The following is an 18,152-nucleotide window of genomic DNA, read 5'->3' on the forward strand; positions in this document are numbered from 1 at the left end:
TAGGTGGCTGCAGTATACTAAAGTGCAGAGTTTAACTGCACAATGGCTGCTAAAAAGGACCGCAAAGTCAGCAAAACATGCAGTTCCGTCTTAATGTTATTGTTTACATGTTCGTTGAGGCTGCATGTTATAGGGCTGTTGAGAGAGACGGATCTGGGCTGCATTTCCCAAAAGCATAAGTTGATCGTATAGCCACCAATGGTCTCTACGATCAACTTGCCGACGCTGTACACGTGAACAGCATGACGCATGCGTGTTATGCTGATGCAGGAGCTGGCCAATAATGAGTCGGCGTTCTGACATAGAACCTGGAAGTTGCTGCATTGTCTGTACAACATAAACAGTGTAGGAAAATGACAGGGAAGAGAAGAAATTGTTGAATAAAGTCATTATTTTTGTTTTGTTTTCGGGCACAAAAAGTATTCTCGTCGCTTCATAACTTGGAGGTTGAACCACTGAAGTCACGTGGACTATTTTAACAATGTCTTTACTACCTTTCTGGACCTTGAAAGTGGTAATTAAACTGCTTTCTATGATAAAATATCTTAATTTGTGTTCCGAAGATGAACAAAGGTCTTACGGTTTTGAGGGTGAGTAATTAATGACAGAATTTTCTAACCCTTCAAAAAAAGGGAAATGAATAAGCTTCAGGCTGAAGCTGAAGGAAATGCAAATTCATGTCTGTACAGTAGAGGGCACAGCTCAAACTAACCTTTCAGCTGTGCTGCCTTTCTGGACTGCAGAAGAATATGACACATTAGAAGAAGTTTCAACAATCTTACTTCAGCAAGAAAAAAATAAAAAATAAATAAATGTGATATTTAACTAAAGTCATTTTTGCTTATTAGTATGGTTAAAGTGAGTCATTGAAGGTCCGCAGCAAAGACATTGGTTTATAAAGTGAGATTAAATACATAAAGTACATTTGTGTCATTTAACATTTAATTATATGCAGTAATATTCTGAGTTTGATTTTCACTGTTTTTATTCATTTTGAAGAATGCTAAATCTGTTTTGCTGAATCTGAATCTATTTTGCACCAGTAAGATAAGTAAATGCCTGCTCACATTTAGTCTAGAACTACAATGAGCATCATGTTTACACGGCGCACTTTTACTCCCGATTTCCCTCAACATAGGGACAGAAGAGGTGTCAGTTGATAAATAGGAAAACAAAGTAACTTGTGTTACTTATTTGAAAAAGTCACTCAGATATTTTCTTGTAAATTTAAAAGTAATGCGTTATTTTACTAGTTACTTGGAAAAGTAATCTGATTACGTTACTTGTGATATATTACCCCCAACACTGCCTCTGGGCAGCTGTTTCAGGCATCTAAGTCCAAATCTATCTGTTTGAATGGGAAAACCCTGAAATCCCAAAAACTGCTTTTCATATTCACATTTAAATAACATATCTCAAATCAGCAGCAAAATCTGACATGAACTGGCCAATAAATGAGTTTACCATCTGGTGATTGGCTCTTTTATTCAGAAGGCGGGACTTTTACCACCATATTCGCATTGCACTTTCTCACATTTAAAGTAATATGGGTGAACTGTCTTGGTATAGCTAGTCTTTAAGACAACCCAATGAAAATAATTTAAAAATATAATAATTTTCCCACACTATGTACTTAAAGTGATAGGTCACTCGCTCCACATTCGTGTTTTCTGACGTTTTTGTAGAGGGCTTTTTTGGAGATTTTTTGTTTGAATGTTATATACTGTTATTATAAATACTGAATTAATCGCCTTAAATTTGTATTTTACGTTGGAATGAAAGCTTAATTTTTTATGGTGTACATTTTAAAACAACTAATAAGATTTTCTGTGAAGCTGGTTTGACAAAGGAAGAACCTGGTATGGACACTAACATAACAAAATCCACATCACAACATATGATGGCAACCAGCAAAGCAGTCAGAAATCATCATGCTAATTAATCATAAAGATATCGTTTTTGATCTATCTGCTTCCAGGCCGAGGCCGAAAAGGCAGAGCTTGGCGAACGCAGACGGGAGGCAGAGCAAGAGCGAGCGGCAGCCAGAGAGGAGTTAGCTCGGCTTCAGCAGGAGCTATTAGACCTGACAGCAGAGAAGCGTGGTCTGGAGGCCTCACACATTCACCTCCAAGAGGCCCGAGTGACCCTAGATGTGGAGTACAACCACCTGCAGAGGGAGAAAAGCTCAGCCCTGGAGCAACATGCTCAGGTCAGCCGCTCTCCTCCTCACAAAATGAGTGGGCGTGTGCCCCATTACCCAGCATGATTCACAGCTCTCAGCTGTGCTCTGATGGGTCTTGTTGTCACATTAAAAAGCCAAGGGAAGATATTGGACCCATCTGCCGTGGTACTCAACACCTTCCTCCAAGAGTTCCAAATATGAATCTTGGCTCAAGTGTGTGTTTTATGAGTGGCAAAGGAATTGAATGGGGGAGACGAAGGGGATCTTGAGTACAAATGAAGGACAGGAAGCCTAAAGAGATAGATATTACAGACGGGCAACATCACAGTGAGAGAGAACGAGTGAGAAAAGCCGTAAATCATAAGCTTGATCTGTCTGCTCGCAGCTTTGCGACAGACAGTGTGGAATTTGTCTGCTTTTTTGTCCACACCTACAGTCATGTTTTACCGAGGTGTCACTATTTTAAAACTGTAGTGTTTTTAAGTTGACATAAATCACTGGATCTTAGTGTCATCTCCATTTTTGCAGTCTTGAAGATATATTGTAAATTATTAGTACAGTACATTATTTGCAACATTTCCCTGTTTGTTTTACCTGCTGCTTTTTCAGTTGACCTGCTTGGCAGTAAAGTGAACTAAAATTTCCTTTGGTTTGCTAGAAAAACGGTTTAGTGCAGGCTCAGTGGGGAAAGTTTTAACAAATCAGGAAAATATTTAGACAGCATGCTGTTCCTAAGTGGTCAGTTATTGGCATAATCCAGGATCTGATGTGATTGACAGTCCACCAAATTATTACATATTGTACTTGATTCATAATCATGATGTTGATCTGCTATCTGTCCATTTCTTCTGAATGGAAATGCTTTTCCTTGTCACAAACGAAAAAGGTATATGTGAGCATTCATATACACTCAAACCAAAAATGATTCAGACACTAAATATAATTTTTTATATTTTTTATTAGCTGACGCAGGCGACTATAGTTCATTTATGTAAGTGGGGATAGCAAAATAAAGTAAACTGTGAAATATTATACCCAAAAATTCTTCATACAGTGGACTACAAGAAAAATTGATAAAAATTTGGGATCAAAAATTATTCAGACACTTTGACCTGACCATGTTTTGCTTAAATGTTATCTGACATATTTAAGATTATTTTTTTCTGACACAGTTTAACTCTGAGATCTACTATAGTGAATAAACTGTAATAATGAATGAAATATTCAAGGTGTCTGGATAAATTTTGGTTTGACTGTATATGCTTCATATGTGTGTTTTGTGTAGGTCTGTAAGCAGAAGCAAGACATGCAAGAACAATTGAGCGCATGTCGTAGAGAAATGGAGCTGAGTGCTGCCTCGCTGCAGAAGACTTGCAAAGAGAGAGATGAACTGGCAAGAGACAAAGCCAATCTCACAGTGCAACTCACCTCAGAGCAACGTAAATCCAAGGCCCTGGCCCAAGACCTGGCCGCTCTGCGGTGAGTCAATGTGTGTTAGTGTTTTAGTGCAAGTAGGATTTGGTGTATTAATGTGTTTATATGGGCTAAGTGTTTGTATTTATTTTGGAGTTTGAGGTTGGCAGGCAAAGTAAAACACCTGTGTTTTCAGCTAGTTTTTTTTTTTTAAGTAATTATCAATTGGGCCTTTTCAATCATGTAGTTCTTCCTAGTTTTACTAAGTCTCTTCTGTGAGAGTATCAACGTGAGGTTAAGCCTGTGTAAATCATCTCCAGAACATTTCATCTGTCTTGAAGGATGTTAGCTAAAGAAACAACCTTTAACCTACACTAAACACAACCAATTATTATTATTATTATTATTATTTTGTATTTTCTCACCATCTCTCTTTCCTTTTCTGTTGCTCAGGGTTGAGAGAGAGTCTCTAGAGTCAGTCCTGTTGGACAGACAGGAACTGGCCTCGTCGCTAGAGGCCGACCGGGCTAAGTTAGAGGAAGAGATCGCTAGTCTACAGCAGGCTAACGAGACTTTGACGCGTGAGTGTCTCTCCAGGGAACCTCTATCCCTCTCTCATTGACTTGGCTGAGCCTACCGGCCATTGGGCCCCAGCTATAGTCCACAAGGGGCTCATATTTTAGCCCAGAACTGGAGAACAGCTGAGGGGTCAGCCGAGGTTCTCTCTAGAGCTTAACAAAGTCCCCTCACAGATAGCATCCACACTGTACTATTTATGTGTTGGTGCTGTCACCATATATTGTGTAATGATGATTCCAAAGAGCATTATAATTTCATGTATCCAGCATGTTGGAACTCAGTGTGTCCCCAATGTATATTTTCATTACAAAGCATGCTTCTCCTCTGAGTGTATACTTGTTCTTCTCTTTGCACAGGTGAGCTGTCTATTGTTCACGGTGAACTAGAGCAGCAAATGTCCCGGGCTTTGCAGGAGAAACAGGCTTTAGAGTTAAAGCTTGCTCAAGCCGAGAGAAACGCACAACAAACCCTCATCACAACACAGCAAAGCCATCAGGAACAACTGCATACTGAGCGAAAGCATAAGGTATCCCTGAAATTTTGACATATGGGCACTAAATGGCACAAATTATGTTTAAATGTGAGAGGTGTGAATCTTTGGTTTGATAATTGATTTGATTTAGTTCACTTTTTTCATACAAATGCTTCATGATTTAAGTCATATTTGTAGATTAATGCATATTGATCTACAGAATTTTCGCTGTCATGTGCACATCCATAAATTCACAATACAAAAGGGTTTCCCGTTTGACATTTTAGATTTCAAAACCCTACACAGATGCTTTATGCCCTCAATGTGCCCTTTCTGAGTTTCACAGCAGACTATTACCCAACAGTCTCTGTGGCATTATCCAGCTTATTTTGTCAATGCGTAAGTAAGCTATTTTGTGTGAATGTGCGAGACTTCTAATTCATTAGCCACTACTGTATGTTAAAGGGTTAGTTCACCCAAAAATGAAAATTCTGTCATTAATTACTCACCCTCATGTCGTTGTACACCTGTAAGACCTTCGTTCATCTTTGGAACACAAATTAAGATAATTTTGATAAATCCAGCAATAACACTCCCGTTTTCAATGCCCATAAAGCTACTAAAAACAGTTCATGTGACTACAGTGGTTCAACTTTAATATTATAAACTGATGAAAATACTTTTTGTATGCCAAAAATAACAAAATAGCTATTTTATTCCACAATATCTAGTGATGGGCGATTTCAAAACACTGCTTCATGAAGCTTCGAAGCTTAACAAATCATTTGTTTAGAATCAGTGGTTCATAGCGCCAAAATCCCATGATTTCAGTTAACAAGGCTTTGTTAAGTCATAAGTGTTTTGAAACTTCAATAGTTCACGTGACTCTAGCAGTTTGATACGCACTCTGAACCACTGATTCAAAACAAATGATTCGTAAAGCTTCAAAGCTTCATGAAGCAGTGTTTTGAAATCGCCCATCACTAGATATTGTTGAATAAAGTTGCTATTTTGTTATTTTTGGCACACAAAAAGTATTCTCGTCGCTTTATGATATTAAGTTTGAACCACTGTAGTCACATGAACTGTTTAAAATATGTTTTTAGTAGCTTTCTGGACATTAAAGGTGCCCTAGAATTAAAAATTGAATTTATCTTGGCATAGTTAAATAACAAGAGTTCAGTACATGGAAATGACATACAGTGAGTCTCAAACTCCATTGTTTCCTCCTTCTTATATAAATCTCATTTGTTTAAAAGACCTCTGAAGAACAGGCGAATCTCAACATAACACCGACTGTTACGTAACAATATTAGCATATGTTCAAGGCATTAGACAAGGGCAGGACGTCTGGATGTGCACAGCTGAATCATCAGACTAGGTAAGCAAGCAAGAACAATAGCGAAAAATGGCAGATGGACCGATAATAACTGAAATTATCCATGATAACATGTTATTTTTCGTGATATTTGTAAACTGTCTTTCTAAATGTTTCATTAGCATGTTGCTAATGTACTGTTAAATGTGGTTAAAGTTACCATTGTTTCTTATTGTATTCACGGAGACAAGAGCCGTCGTTATTTTCATTATTGAACACTTGCAGTCTGTATAATTCATAAACACAACTTCATTCTTTATAAATCTCTCCAACAGTGTAGCATTAGCCGTTAGCCACAGATCACAGCCTCAAATTCATTCAGAATCAAATGTAAACATCCAAATAAATACAATACTCACATAATCCAACGCATGCATGCAGTATGCATGACGAACACTTTGTAAAGATCCATTTTGAGGGTTATATTAGCAGTGTTTATGCACTGTTTAAGGCAAGAGCGAGCTCCGTGGGCGGGGAGCTAGAGGATTTAAAGGGGCCGCAACATGAATTGGCGCATTTCTAATTATGCCCCAAAATAGGCAGTTAAAAAAATGAATAAAAAAAAAAAATCTATGGGGTATTTTGAGCTAAAACTTCACAGACACATTCAGGGGACACCTTAGACTTATATTACATCTTGTAAAAAAACATTCGCTGGCACCTTTAAAAAGGAAGTGTTATTGCTGGCGATGCAGGTCTTACTGAGCCATCGGATTTTATCAAAAATATCTCAATTTGTGTTCCAAAGATGAACGAAGGTCTTACGGGTGTAGAACGACATGAGGGTGAGTAAATATTATTAATTAATGTTTTTCATTTTTCGGGTGAACTAACCCTTTAATAACTAAAAGAATAATAAAGTGTTGTAAACAGTAAAACGATTTGTGCTACAAATCAGTGCATTTATGTCAAATACACTGAGGAAGAAAATTATTTTTTGCAGTGTATCAGTCCATTAGAGAAATTCTGGCAGAGAAAGTGATTGAAATGCAATAACACTAAACTGTAAAACTCTCCTGTGGATAAAGAGAGTATTTGGATGCTTATAACACATGCACCTGTCTTGTGTGTCTCAGGAGCGCATGCGTGCGGAGTTGTGTGCACAGAGGGAGCAGGCAGAGTCGCAGCTGCGGGCCGAGTGCGAGGAGCTGCGCATGCAGAGTCGTAGAGTGCTGCAACAGCTGCAGGAAGAACTGGCCAAACTGCAGCAACACTGTACAGAGTCCTTGCTGCAGGCCGAGAGCCATAAACAGCAGGTGTGTGTGTATCTGTGTCTCAGTCAAACCTTTTGACAACTTCCTTTCAATCTGACCAGGCGTGTCTGTAGCCCCAAATAGGCTTAAACTTATCTGCAGCCAGAACATGGGGCAGATGGCATCACTGTAAGTTCCACTGAATTAACTCTGAGTTGCCTGTGCTTGATTGGTAGGTTCTGTCTGAGAAGGAGGCAGAGAAGGCTATTCTTACAGAGCGCATAATCATCCTCGAGCGTGACATAGAGACAGCTGCCCTTGAAAAGGACCGTATGCGTAGAGACTTCCTGACCAAGCAGGAGCAGGACAAGGTATAATAAATCCAAATATGTCTGTGGATCGTGTTTTGTCCTTATTAGATTAGTGCTGTAAAGTTAACACATTTATGAATTAGATTAATTGTTTAATAGGATTCATTTTTTCTCATATTTATTGAGTTTAACATTAAAACTGAAAAATCTGAAAACCCAAAAACCCACAGTGGTTTTGGTGTGGAAACAATTTTCACTCAAAAATCACAATTAATTACAAAGAAAAAGCAAGCAACACAAAATTGAATGTAGAAAAACTGAAATAATATTTTCTTGTAAAATGTACTCCGATAATCTGTTTTATTTATAACTTCAAATCATTTTTTACTATGGAGCCCCTATAGGGACATGGTGATGGGGGAAAAAAATGATATTGTCAATGCTTTTGCATTCTCGCGCAAATGATTTGAGTTCCTCTGAGAAACTTTGCGTTCGCTCGCAAAATGTTTGTGTTCCCCCAAGAAACTTTGCATTCACTTGCAAAACATTTGAGTTACTTGCAAACGAACGCAAAGTTCCTTAAGAGAATGCAAATGTTTTACGAGCGAACGCAAAGGATTTGTGAGTGAACGTAAATGTTTGGCAAGCGAACGCAAAGTTCCTTGTGGGAACGCAGAACTTTTAAAATCAATATTTTAAACGCTACAAGTTAATTTAGGCATTACAATGTACAATATAAAAATGTATATTTTGAGATTGCGATATGAAATTATTTGTGCAAGCGTTAAATGATAGCAAAAGTACTCTAAATAATTAAAAAAATAGGAGAAATTAAAATGGACAGTTAAATGTCCTATATTGGCTGATGTATATGCAATATCGACTGTTACCAATTAATTATATCTCTACTATAGCTGATAACCAATATGATACCAATATCCCTAAATCTATTTTTGTGCAAGTGAGATGATTAAAGTACTGTTGCAAGAATACACCTTCCTGTTATTGTATAGATATATTCCACAATGTATATCATCCATATGTAACCGGTCCTACTTGACCCGCTCCAAACGCGATTCAAACTGGCATCTCCGGGCTTGGGAAGTGGGTGCGCTAACAAAGATGCTGAAGACCACAGTCTCTAGCGTCAGTTGCAAGTGTGGCTCTTGAGGCCAGGGGAGTGAGGTTTACACGCACAGCTCTTACTAGCTTGCTTCCGTTATACTCACCCCCCTAAACCTCACTCCCATCCGGGTCACGGCACCAAATTTAACCAGTCCAACTCAACCGGCGCCTAGCTGGATTCAAATCAGTTTCTAAAGCGCCTCTTGAAGCAAAGTTTGCACAGTTTGCACAGTTTTCTTCGCTTTAAAGAAACTGAAGGAACTTGCTGCCTACAGAAAAATGACCCAGAGTAAATATTTTAATCAACTGACAGCCCTAATCTAGATTTATCACATTATACATTCATTTTCTCTCTCCTCCTCTCTCTGTAGGACACAGTTTTAGGGTTGCAGACAGAGCTTCAGGACCTGCGGTCTCGTTTCGAGGAGTCTCTGAGTTCCCGTGAAGTTTCGGAGCGCAGCTTAAATGACCAGATCAGAGAGCTGTCTATGCAGAGGCAGGAGGCTCAGCAAGAGGTCACACAACCCGAGACTTTACATTCACATTCCAGTTGTTCAGTTACAGAATCACATTTATCATCCAGATCACAAGAAAGCTATAGCCCAGGAGAGCAATAAAAATTCTGTTTGTGCCATGGCCAAATAACCAACGTCATGTGAGTTAGGAGGTGAGTCAGTTTATGTTGGGCCATGAGGCAACACAAGGCCTGTTGGAGTTCAACTCGTACCTACCAGGGGCAATCTTGGGGAGAGCCATTTAGCACACACTCTTGTTGAACTTGGCATTAGTTAATGTGTATTGAGCATGTTCCAGGTGCCACCAGTTTGGTTAGTCAGCACACGTGTTTGTGCTTGTATCCGTGTATGTGTACACTTCTAACTTTAAGGCTCAAGGTCAACCTTGAGAATTGACTTCTGCACAAACCTCAGGCCACACATTTAGGCACATAGTGTGAGAGGTGACTCAGTGGCTGTGGTGAGAAATTCATGTCTGGGTGAGGCTGTCTACTCACCAAGATGAATTGACAAACCATCAGTGGTGAGAAGGAACAATAAAAGCTAGCAAGGGAATGAAATGTGAGAATCTCCCTATGATATGAAAGGACAATTTGGAGTCACAAATAAGCAGGTGCTCAGGAGTTTATTTGTTCTTGTACTGTAATGAAATTCTCCATGGAACCAATTCTTAAACAGGGGTCATCGTTAACCCTACTGTCTTTTACTGTGCTACTAACCCAACCCTCTATCAATGAATTAAACTAACGTGGGTTTGGCACTGGCTTTTTTCTTTTACATTATGATTTATGAGAAGAAAACATCTTGTGTGGCCCAGTGAACTTACATGCACACACAAACACACACACACACATATTTCTCTTCAACACACCAGCATCTACACACACTTGTACACACCGCTGATGTTTCTCATCATCGCTGCTGTGTGTGGCAGTCTTTGGAGCCTGTCCTGTCTTTCTCTGTTTTTCTTCTCCCTCTTTCTCTCTGCATTCTGGCTACATTTTAGGGGAAAAAAATTCACCGTAAAATGATTAGCTGTAGCCAAGCAATTACCAGAATGTGGGTCATATTCTTGTGTGTTTACATGGGCGAGGAGTTTCACCCTGAGCATATCTGATGAAAGTGTTTGAAAATTTGAACCATTTCACATGCACTTAGAACACATTTTTAAGTGCAAAAGAGAATGTGCCCTGAAATCCGGCGCTGAAAGGAGGCAGAACTCTTTGGATGAGTCTGATGCTCACATGCTTCAAGAAGCTGAATGGAACAAGGCAGTGGAATTTTACTAATAGGCTGTGTTTCCATTTCATTCATCTCATGGAAAATGAAGTTGAATTGTCCTCAGCAAAACAGTGCCACGTAAGGAGTACGACTGTAAGAAGTCTTTACTCCCTCTGGGTGTCAATTCACCATATTTGCGTGATTTAAATGGCCTTTATTTTAGATAGATAAAGTTGTACCATTGCACTCAAACCGTGACCAATCACTCCTTTTGTATTTACAGAATTATTTGGATTCATTTAATCATCCTGTCTAATCTATGTCTCTTTCAGGTGGAGCGTTTGAGGAGGGAACTGAGTGTGGTGGAAGAGAGCAGGGATTCTGGTCGTAAGGAACTGATCGAGGCCCATCGAGAGCTGAGGGAGAGTTTGCAGGACAGGGATGCTCAGCGGCGTGAGGGCTTGGAACTTAAGAGAGCTTTAGGGGATGCTGTGAGAGAGAAAGAGGCCATCCAGACTTCCAATCACGAACTCCGTACAGCTGTGAAGAGAGCCGAGTTTGAAAACAACAGGTTTAGCGTACTAGTCTTCACTTTTTTCATTATATAAATATTCAAATGTTGATATATTCTGTATTATATGCCTGTTCCTTATTAGCTTGGCTAGCAGAGTAAGTAACATCAGATCATCACTGAGATGTGATTTTAATTAAACAAGAACAAAAACAATATATATTCTTCAAAAACATTAGTTTAAAATAGGGTTTTCTGTTCGGAATATCAGCAAAGGTGTAGACATATCTTCATCATCATTAAAAATCTGTTAATCTTCCTTGTTTTTCTTTTTTTATCAGTTTGAAGCGAGCGGGAGAGGAAAAGGAACAGAGACTGACAGTTTTAGAAGATTGTAAATCCTCCCTCCAACAGGAGGCGCTGAAGCTGAGAACCAACATGCGTGAGCTTGAGAGATCACGCTTGCAGGCGCGCAGAGAACTGCAGGAACTGCGCAGACAGGTCAGGGCCATTGAAATCAAAGATTTTGCTTTTGTAGTCAGTGCCTTTATATTATTCTAAACATCTAGAAACATCTAAAAAAACATTTATTGTTAGTCTAGCCATATATGCATATGGGTCAATGACGTGACACTATTTTTTTGTGTCCATATGGTTTAGTTAAATTTAAAAGGGTTAAAATTTCGAATTACATTTGCAAATTACGTGTATACATTCTCTTTTTTGAGGACAAAGTCGAAAATGTGTAATCTTGAGAGAATATTTGGGGAATGATTGCAAAAAGGTCAATGTGGTGTAACTGTAAAAACTGTACCAAATAATTCATCTTGTTTAAAAAAGGTGAAATTCTCAATAAAGAAATTCTTAGAAAATAAAAGTAAATGGAACACCATTGTTCTGGATATTATAATTAATTTGGGGACTCATGTGAGTCAAATCAAATTTCTGAAGTGTCAAGGTGGTGTATCCACCTTTCAAGGAGCCATTTTGTCCAAATTGTGCAAGAAGACCATGTGACATGAGTATTAACTTTTTAAACTATTCCCTCCAAGGCCATGTGTTTACATAGGTGTCCATGATAATGCCTATCAAATTTGATTTTAAATTGAAATTTCAAATGGGGTAACCGGTTACACCATTTGACTCCTATTACAAGCCTTACTGTTATAGGGGCCAATTTAGTCAAAGATCCCTAGTTTATGATGCTGATTAAAGATGTAATATAAACTAACCTACTATTTGGAACTATTTTCAAGTGTTTTTGTAATTTCACTTTTTAAAAAAAAAAAAAAAGTTTTTACGGTTACACCACATTGACGTCTTCTAACTATTCTCTCAAAATGAATTAAAACAGACTTGGTCCTCAAAAAAGAGAATGTATGCAGATAATTTGCTAATTTATTTTGAAATTTTAACCCTTTTAAATTTAATTAAACCATATGGACACAAAAATATTTGCGTCAAGTCATTGACCCATATACACTGAAACAAAATGTTGTTTTACCAGGTCTGCAGTGCATCCTCTTACTCATAAAATTCAGAGTTCTGTATACATTGCAACCATTTTTTCTAAAATAACAACATAAAAAGCGTGTGTGTGAGCAGGTGAAGACACTGGAGGGTCAGTGCATTCAACAAGGGCAAGAGTTGAGTGACATGCAGTCCAGACTGTCTCAGGAAGAACAGAGAGAGGAGGAAATGAGAAAGGAGACCTTCACTCTCCGACAAAGAGTGCTGGAGAGTGACGCTGGCAGAGAGGCAGCCCTGAAGGAGGTACAACTGACATAGTTTCAGCATCCACAAACACATACTGTATAGCAACATGCTTAAATTGTTGGAACTGCTGTGTGTGAAAAGGCTGCAGGCTTGCAGCGGCGTGTAGCAGAATTGGAAGAAGTGCATCGCCAGGAGAAAGAGATGCAGCAACAACGGGATGCCAATCTTCAGGAGAGCCAACTGAAGCAGCGTGAGGAGGCCGCTCGCTTGGAGAGGGCACTGCAGGAAGCCCAGGCCCAGCTCAGGGAGCTTGGGCTGAAGGTCAGTCTAGCAGAGGCCCGGGCCCAGGGGCTAGAAGAGCAGCTGGGGCAGAATGACGCCATACGGAGCGATCTCGAGCACAGGTTGAATGTTCTCAGTTCTGCGCTGAAACGTACACTTGGAAGTGGGCGTGGAAGACGTTCACCCACACCTGGGGAACGTGGACGGAGCCCCTCACCATGGAGAACTCGCTCACCTGTGAAAGGTAATGCATTCTCAGTCCAGTAATTAATCTGGACTTTTTAGCAAAAGTTGGTTTAGGGTCAAGAAGAAGATCACCACTCTTATATTACAAAGGATTCTTTTCTTCAAGGCTGAAGGTTATTAAACAACGTAATGCTCTAATGTACATGGTGTTCTAAATTACACGTCAAAAGAATTAAATGGAAACTTGTGCATATGCCCTCAGGTGAAATCATGTCAGAACAGCCTGGGGTGGATGGGTTGCCTATGTGTTCTCTGTCCCCCTCTCACAGAGAGGACGGAGAGCTGGATCTGGACTCACTTCAAATGTTGCTGCGTAGCTTCCAGCAAGAGCTCAGGGACACGCATAGAGAGCGGGTACATGACACCACTACATCACAACAAACGACAAAGAGGCATCATGAAAGTTGTCCACATAACTATACTATATAGAATAACTATGCTAGTCATCTGAATTTATAAAATCAGAACCAAAAAAAGATAATCAGTCGTGAATTAATCATGCAGACTGTTTCTGTGAACTGTATCAACCAATTCTTTGAAAAGATCAAACTTAAAAGAATATGTTCACTAATTCGGCATCACTTCTTCTTTCATTAACTCGTATGAACATGCCAAGGAGAGCTGGGGTGGATGTCAAGATTTTCAGTGAATACTGACTTAAAGGGGTGGTTGATTATGATTTCACTTTTTTAACTTTAGTTAATGTGTAATGTTGCTGTTTGAGCATAAACAACATCTGCAAATTTATGATGCTCAAAGTTCAATGCAAAGGGAGGTATTTTCTTTTAAAGTATTCTCTGTTTAAGGACTACAACAAGCTTCTTCCAATCACTAACCCTGTGAACATGCAACAAAGGGGGTGAGGCCATGTTGGGCTGCTTTAGAGAAGAGGAAGTGTTGTTGTAGTAGAGTGTTGTTGCCATGCCGTCATTTTACGCCGAGCTAGTGCTAGTTGATGAGTTGAATCAACTCGACAGCAACTACATAAATTAATCCACTCACCGTTCAGAAACATCCAGATGCATTCTATAAGTTGTAACTTCTTCCTGAGTCTCTCCATCAGTGTCTGACTTCAGTTTGAACAATGCAAGGCTGAACACCGTTACCGACAATCATCATTTTGGCTGTGTGAAATTCTCCAGCTTTGTTGTTGTTGAGGAAAGGGGGCCGGGAGCAGCAGCTCATTTGCATTTAAAGTGATACACAAAAACGGCGTGTTTTTGCTCACACCCAAATAGGGGCAAATTTTACAAGTTATAATAAATGATCTGTGGGGTATTTTGAGCTGAAACTTCACAGATACATTCTGCACTATAAAAAATGACCGTGATTTTAACAGTAAAAGACTGTAAAAATGCTGCGGTGAAAAACTGTCAATTGGTTTACAGAAAGTTTCCGTACTATATACGGTGAATAACTGTAATAGATCTAACGGTACATTTAATGTAATTTTATGGTAAAATACTGTTAAATTCACAGTTTTTGGAAGTGAAAAATAACAATTCATTGTAAAATTTACAGTGAAAAACCGTAAATTGACATTCCCACAATTCCCTGCATGACACTTCACATTTGATATATTTTCGTTGAAATAACTTTGTTTCTTCTTAGTTTTTCTCATTTTTTTCTAATCAGTTATGTACATTAGGGTTTTATGTTACATCTAATGTTGTTAAATTAATGTTTATTGCATTTTTAAAATTTCATGCATGTTACCATGATGGTGTTTAGTGTGTGTGTGTGAATGTAACTGTGTGCACCTTCTATATATTAGTATTGTCCTTCTCAGCTTGTGGAAAATCTGCTTGTGATGAACTTTGATTCATCATGTGACTCTTATCACCACTGTGTTTGGTGACTGTCAGTGAATTATAAAGGTACAAAACAGATATTAGTACTTCATTAGGTTGGTAAATTAACATTATATCAGTTAATGAAATACGTTATTTTACCGTAAATTTAATAGATTTTTTTTACATTGCTACTGTATTTTTACAGTAAAGTTCTGGCAACCACAGCTGCCAGTTTTTTACCGTAAATTTTACTGGGATTTTTTTTACAGTGTGGGGACACCAGAGACTTACATTACATCTTGTAAAATGAGCATTATAGGTCCCCTTTAAATGTTCTGTTCTTCATAAAAAGTTCACATATACTTTAATTTTTTTTTTTTCCTAAGTTAGATCTATGGTATACACTTCCCTTTCCCATACAAACCCAAGATTTGCAGGATGTGATCATAGAAACGTTTTTCATTTTGAATATGACCATTAATTCCTTTGACAAAACTATAGTTTTCACAGTGAAAAAAAGTGAGGCGCACACGAATAAAAGATCACAAACAACACAATGTGTAACAAGAACAATGAACATAAGAATAAAAAGAATCTTCTATCTTCTATCTCTGATTGTGTGGTTGTAGGATGAGTCCCAGGCACAGGTGCATAGTCTCAGCAAGCAGGCAGAAAAACTGCAAGCCAGTCAGGAGAGAAGCAACACACGTATACAGATGCTGAAACAATCTATCAGAGAGATGGAGGAGGGTAAGAGGGAACTCTAGCCCAACACTTGGGTACATGCTGCTCAGTGATGACCAGTTTGCAACTCTGTTTTTGATTATCATGAATGTTAATGTGTGGGTGTGTGTTTGCCAGGAAAGCGTGAGCTGGCCAAGCATTTAGAGGGGATGCAAGCATCACTCTCTTTACGGGATGAGGCAGTTCAGCGTGGAGAAATACAGAATAGGATTCTGAGCGAAGAGTTGGCCAAAATGAAGAACAGCCAACAGATAACTGAGACAGAGGCCAAAGCACTGCAGGTGAACACATTCTTCACTAACACAAAAATAGTTTACAAAATCGAGCACAACAGTGAAATCCCACTTTTTAGCCTCAAGGCTTCACAGAAGTTAGGGTCTGGCAATTAAACACAATAAAAAACTCATTGTACTGTAGGTCTATCTTGAAAGATGAATGTGTTATCATCAAAAATCTTAGAACAAAAAGATTTTTTACTCCACAATGGTGAAGCACTTAATATCACAAACTCACTTTCACACAGATGCTCTGAATGTATAGCTTACTCAGCCTCATTGCAGCACCACAGTCAGATGCAACAAGCAGGAATTAGCAAGTGTTCATTGCCATTCCACAATAAAGACCTGCTTCTCTGGTAGTTGCATTATCGGTATAAGTACACTGTTGTATTCAGGAGAAGCTGGAGCGCTCCCAGGCCTCTGAGGAAAATCTGGAAGCCGAACGCCGTCGTATGAAGCAGATCTGTGAAGCCGCGGAAGCTCGCGCTGCCAGACTGGAGCTCACGCGACGGGGGTTGGAGGGAGAGCTGCAGCGTGCCCAGCTCCGAGCCACAGAGACGGAGGCGGAGGTCAGCTCGCTGCAGGAACGCCTCAACAACCTCCGCAGAGAGCTGGGAGACAGTGAAGAGCGTGCTGCTCTACTGAAGGTGTGTGTAGGTTTGCGCTGTGTCTAAAAGGACGACAGTCATGTTTGAGCAACATAATGCAGTACTGTTGTCCCAATGTAGGTTGAGGGTGAGAGGTTGGCAACTGCTTTGGCACATACAGAACTGCAGGAGAGCCAGTTGAGGGAGCAACTGCAGGCCATGGCTGCATCCTTGACTGACAGCAAGGCTGCTGCAGGATCAGCCCGGGATCAGGCCGCCCAACTGCAGCGAGCTCTCACAGCCAGCGAACAAGACCGGAAGATGCTGCAGGTCAGTGTCGGTTTTATAGCGTGCACATGTTTGCAGTTTGATAACTGCCATTTATTAATTCTTGAAATTAAAGTCGGCATGAAACGGAAGTTGTGATAGTCTTTTCTTGTGACGTATGTCCAAGTGAAACGACTTCTTGAAAATCAAAAAATGTGGTGAGGGACTTGATTTTATCCATCGGGAATTGATTGGATTGTTGGATTTGCTATTGCTGCCATTTCATGTGAGTGACAGGTTGTCCCGCCCTTGTGCTAGTAAACACGTCTTCAGAGAAGAGAAGAGATGTCATTGCAAGAGGGAGCGGAAGTTATTTTGATTTAAAGGTTACAAGGGCACATGAATAAAAAAGTAAATAAATAATGATATGCACAGATAAATCATTTGAAGGATTAGTTCACTTTCAAATGAAAATTACCCCAAGCTTTACTCACCCTCAAGCCATCCTAGGTGTGTAAGACTTTCTTCTTCCTGATGAACACAATTGGAGATATATTAATAAATATCCTGACTCATCTGAGAGGGATCAATGAGTATGAGCTGAAGAAAGTGCCTCCATCCACATCCATCCATCATAAATGTACTCCACACGAATCCGGGGGGTTAAAGGGTTAGTTCACCCAAAAATGAAAATTCTGTCATTTATTACTTACCCTCATGCCGTTCCACACCCGAAAGACCTTTGTTAATCTTCAGAACACAAATTAAGATATTTTAGTTGAAATCCGATGGCTTTGTGAGGCCTCCACAGGGAGCAATGGACACTTCCTCTCTCAAGATCCATAAAGGTACTAAAAACATATTTAAATCGGTTCATGTGAGTACAGTGGTTCAATATTAATATTATAAAGCGACGAGAATACTCTTGGAACACCAAAAAAACTAAATAACGACTTATTTAGTGATGGCCGATTTCAAAACAATGCTTCATGAAGCATCGGAGCACAGATGAATCAGTGTGTCGAATCTGCTGTTCGGAGCGCCAAAGTCACGTGATTTCAGCCGTTGGCAGTTTGACACGCGATCCGAATCATGATTCGATACACTGATTCATTTATGCTCCGATGCTTCATGAAGCAGTGTTTTTAAATCGGCCATCACTATATAAGTCGTTATTTTGTTTTTTTGCCGCTCCAAAAATATTCTCGTCGCTTTATAATATTAATATTGAACCACTGTACTCACATGAACCGATTTAAATATGTTTTTAGTACCTTTATGGATCTTGAGAGAGGAAGTGTCCATTGCTCCCTATGGAGGCCTCACGGAGCTATCGGAT

General features: G+C 39.4%; 1 protein-coding gene across 2 annotated transcripts in view; it reads left to right on the forward strand.

Moving 5' to 3' along the window:
- crocc2 (ciliary rootlet coiled-coil, rootletin family member 2) overlaps positions 1-18,152 on the forward strand; it is a 61,443-nt gene that overhangs the window by 36,336 nt on the left and 6,955 nt on the right. For both annotated transcript variants that reach the window (XM_048199680.1, XM_048199681.1), the window contains 16 exons: positions 1,979-2,209; positions 3,468-3,661; positions 4,049-4,176; positions 4,531-4,700; positions 7,101-7,280; positions 7,454-7,588; positions 9,025-9,168; positions 10,722-10,960; positions 11,242-11,401; positions 12,506-12,673; positions 12,758-13,142; positions 13,347-13,498; positions 15,567-15,687; positions 15,799-15,962; positions 16,355-16,606; positions 16,688-16,876. In XM_048199680.1, coding sequence (XP_048055637.1) covers positions 1,979-2,209; positions 3,468-3,661; positions 4,049-4,176; positions 4,531-4,700; positions 7,101-7,280; positions 7,454-7,588; positions 9,025-9,168; positions 10,722-10,960; positions 11,242-11,401; positions 12,506-12,673; positions 12,758-13,142; positions 13,347-13,498; positions 15,567-15,687; positions 15,799-15,962; positions 16,355-16,606; positions 16,688-16,876 — 3,012 coding nt within the window. The remainder of the gene's footprint in view (positions 1-1,978; positions 2,210-3,467; positions 3,662-4,048; positions 4,177-4,530; positions 4,701-7,100; positions 7,281-7,453; positions 7,589-9,024; positions 9,169-10,721; positions 10,961-11,241; positions 11,402-12,505; positions 12,674-12,757; positions 13,143-13,346; positions 13,499-15,566; positions 15,688-15,798; positions 15,963-16,354; positions 16,607-16,687; positions 16,877-18,152) is intronic.

This window comes from Megalobrama amblycephala, linkage group LG8, assembly GCF_018812025.1.
Source record: "Megalobrama amblycephala isolate DHTTF-2021 linkage group LG8, ASM1881202v1, whole genome shotgun sequence".
NCBI classification, from domain to species: Eukaryota; Metazoa; Chordata; class Actinopteri; order Cypriniformes; family Xenocyprididae; genus Megalobrama; species Megalobrama amblycephala.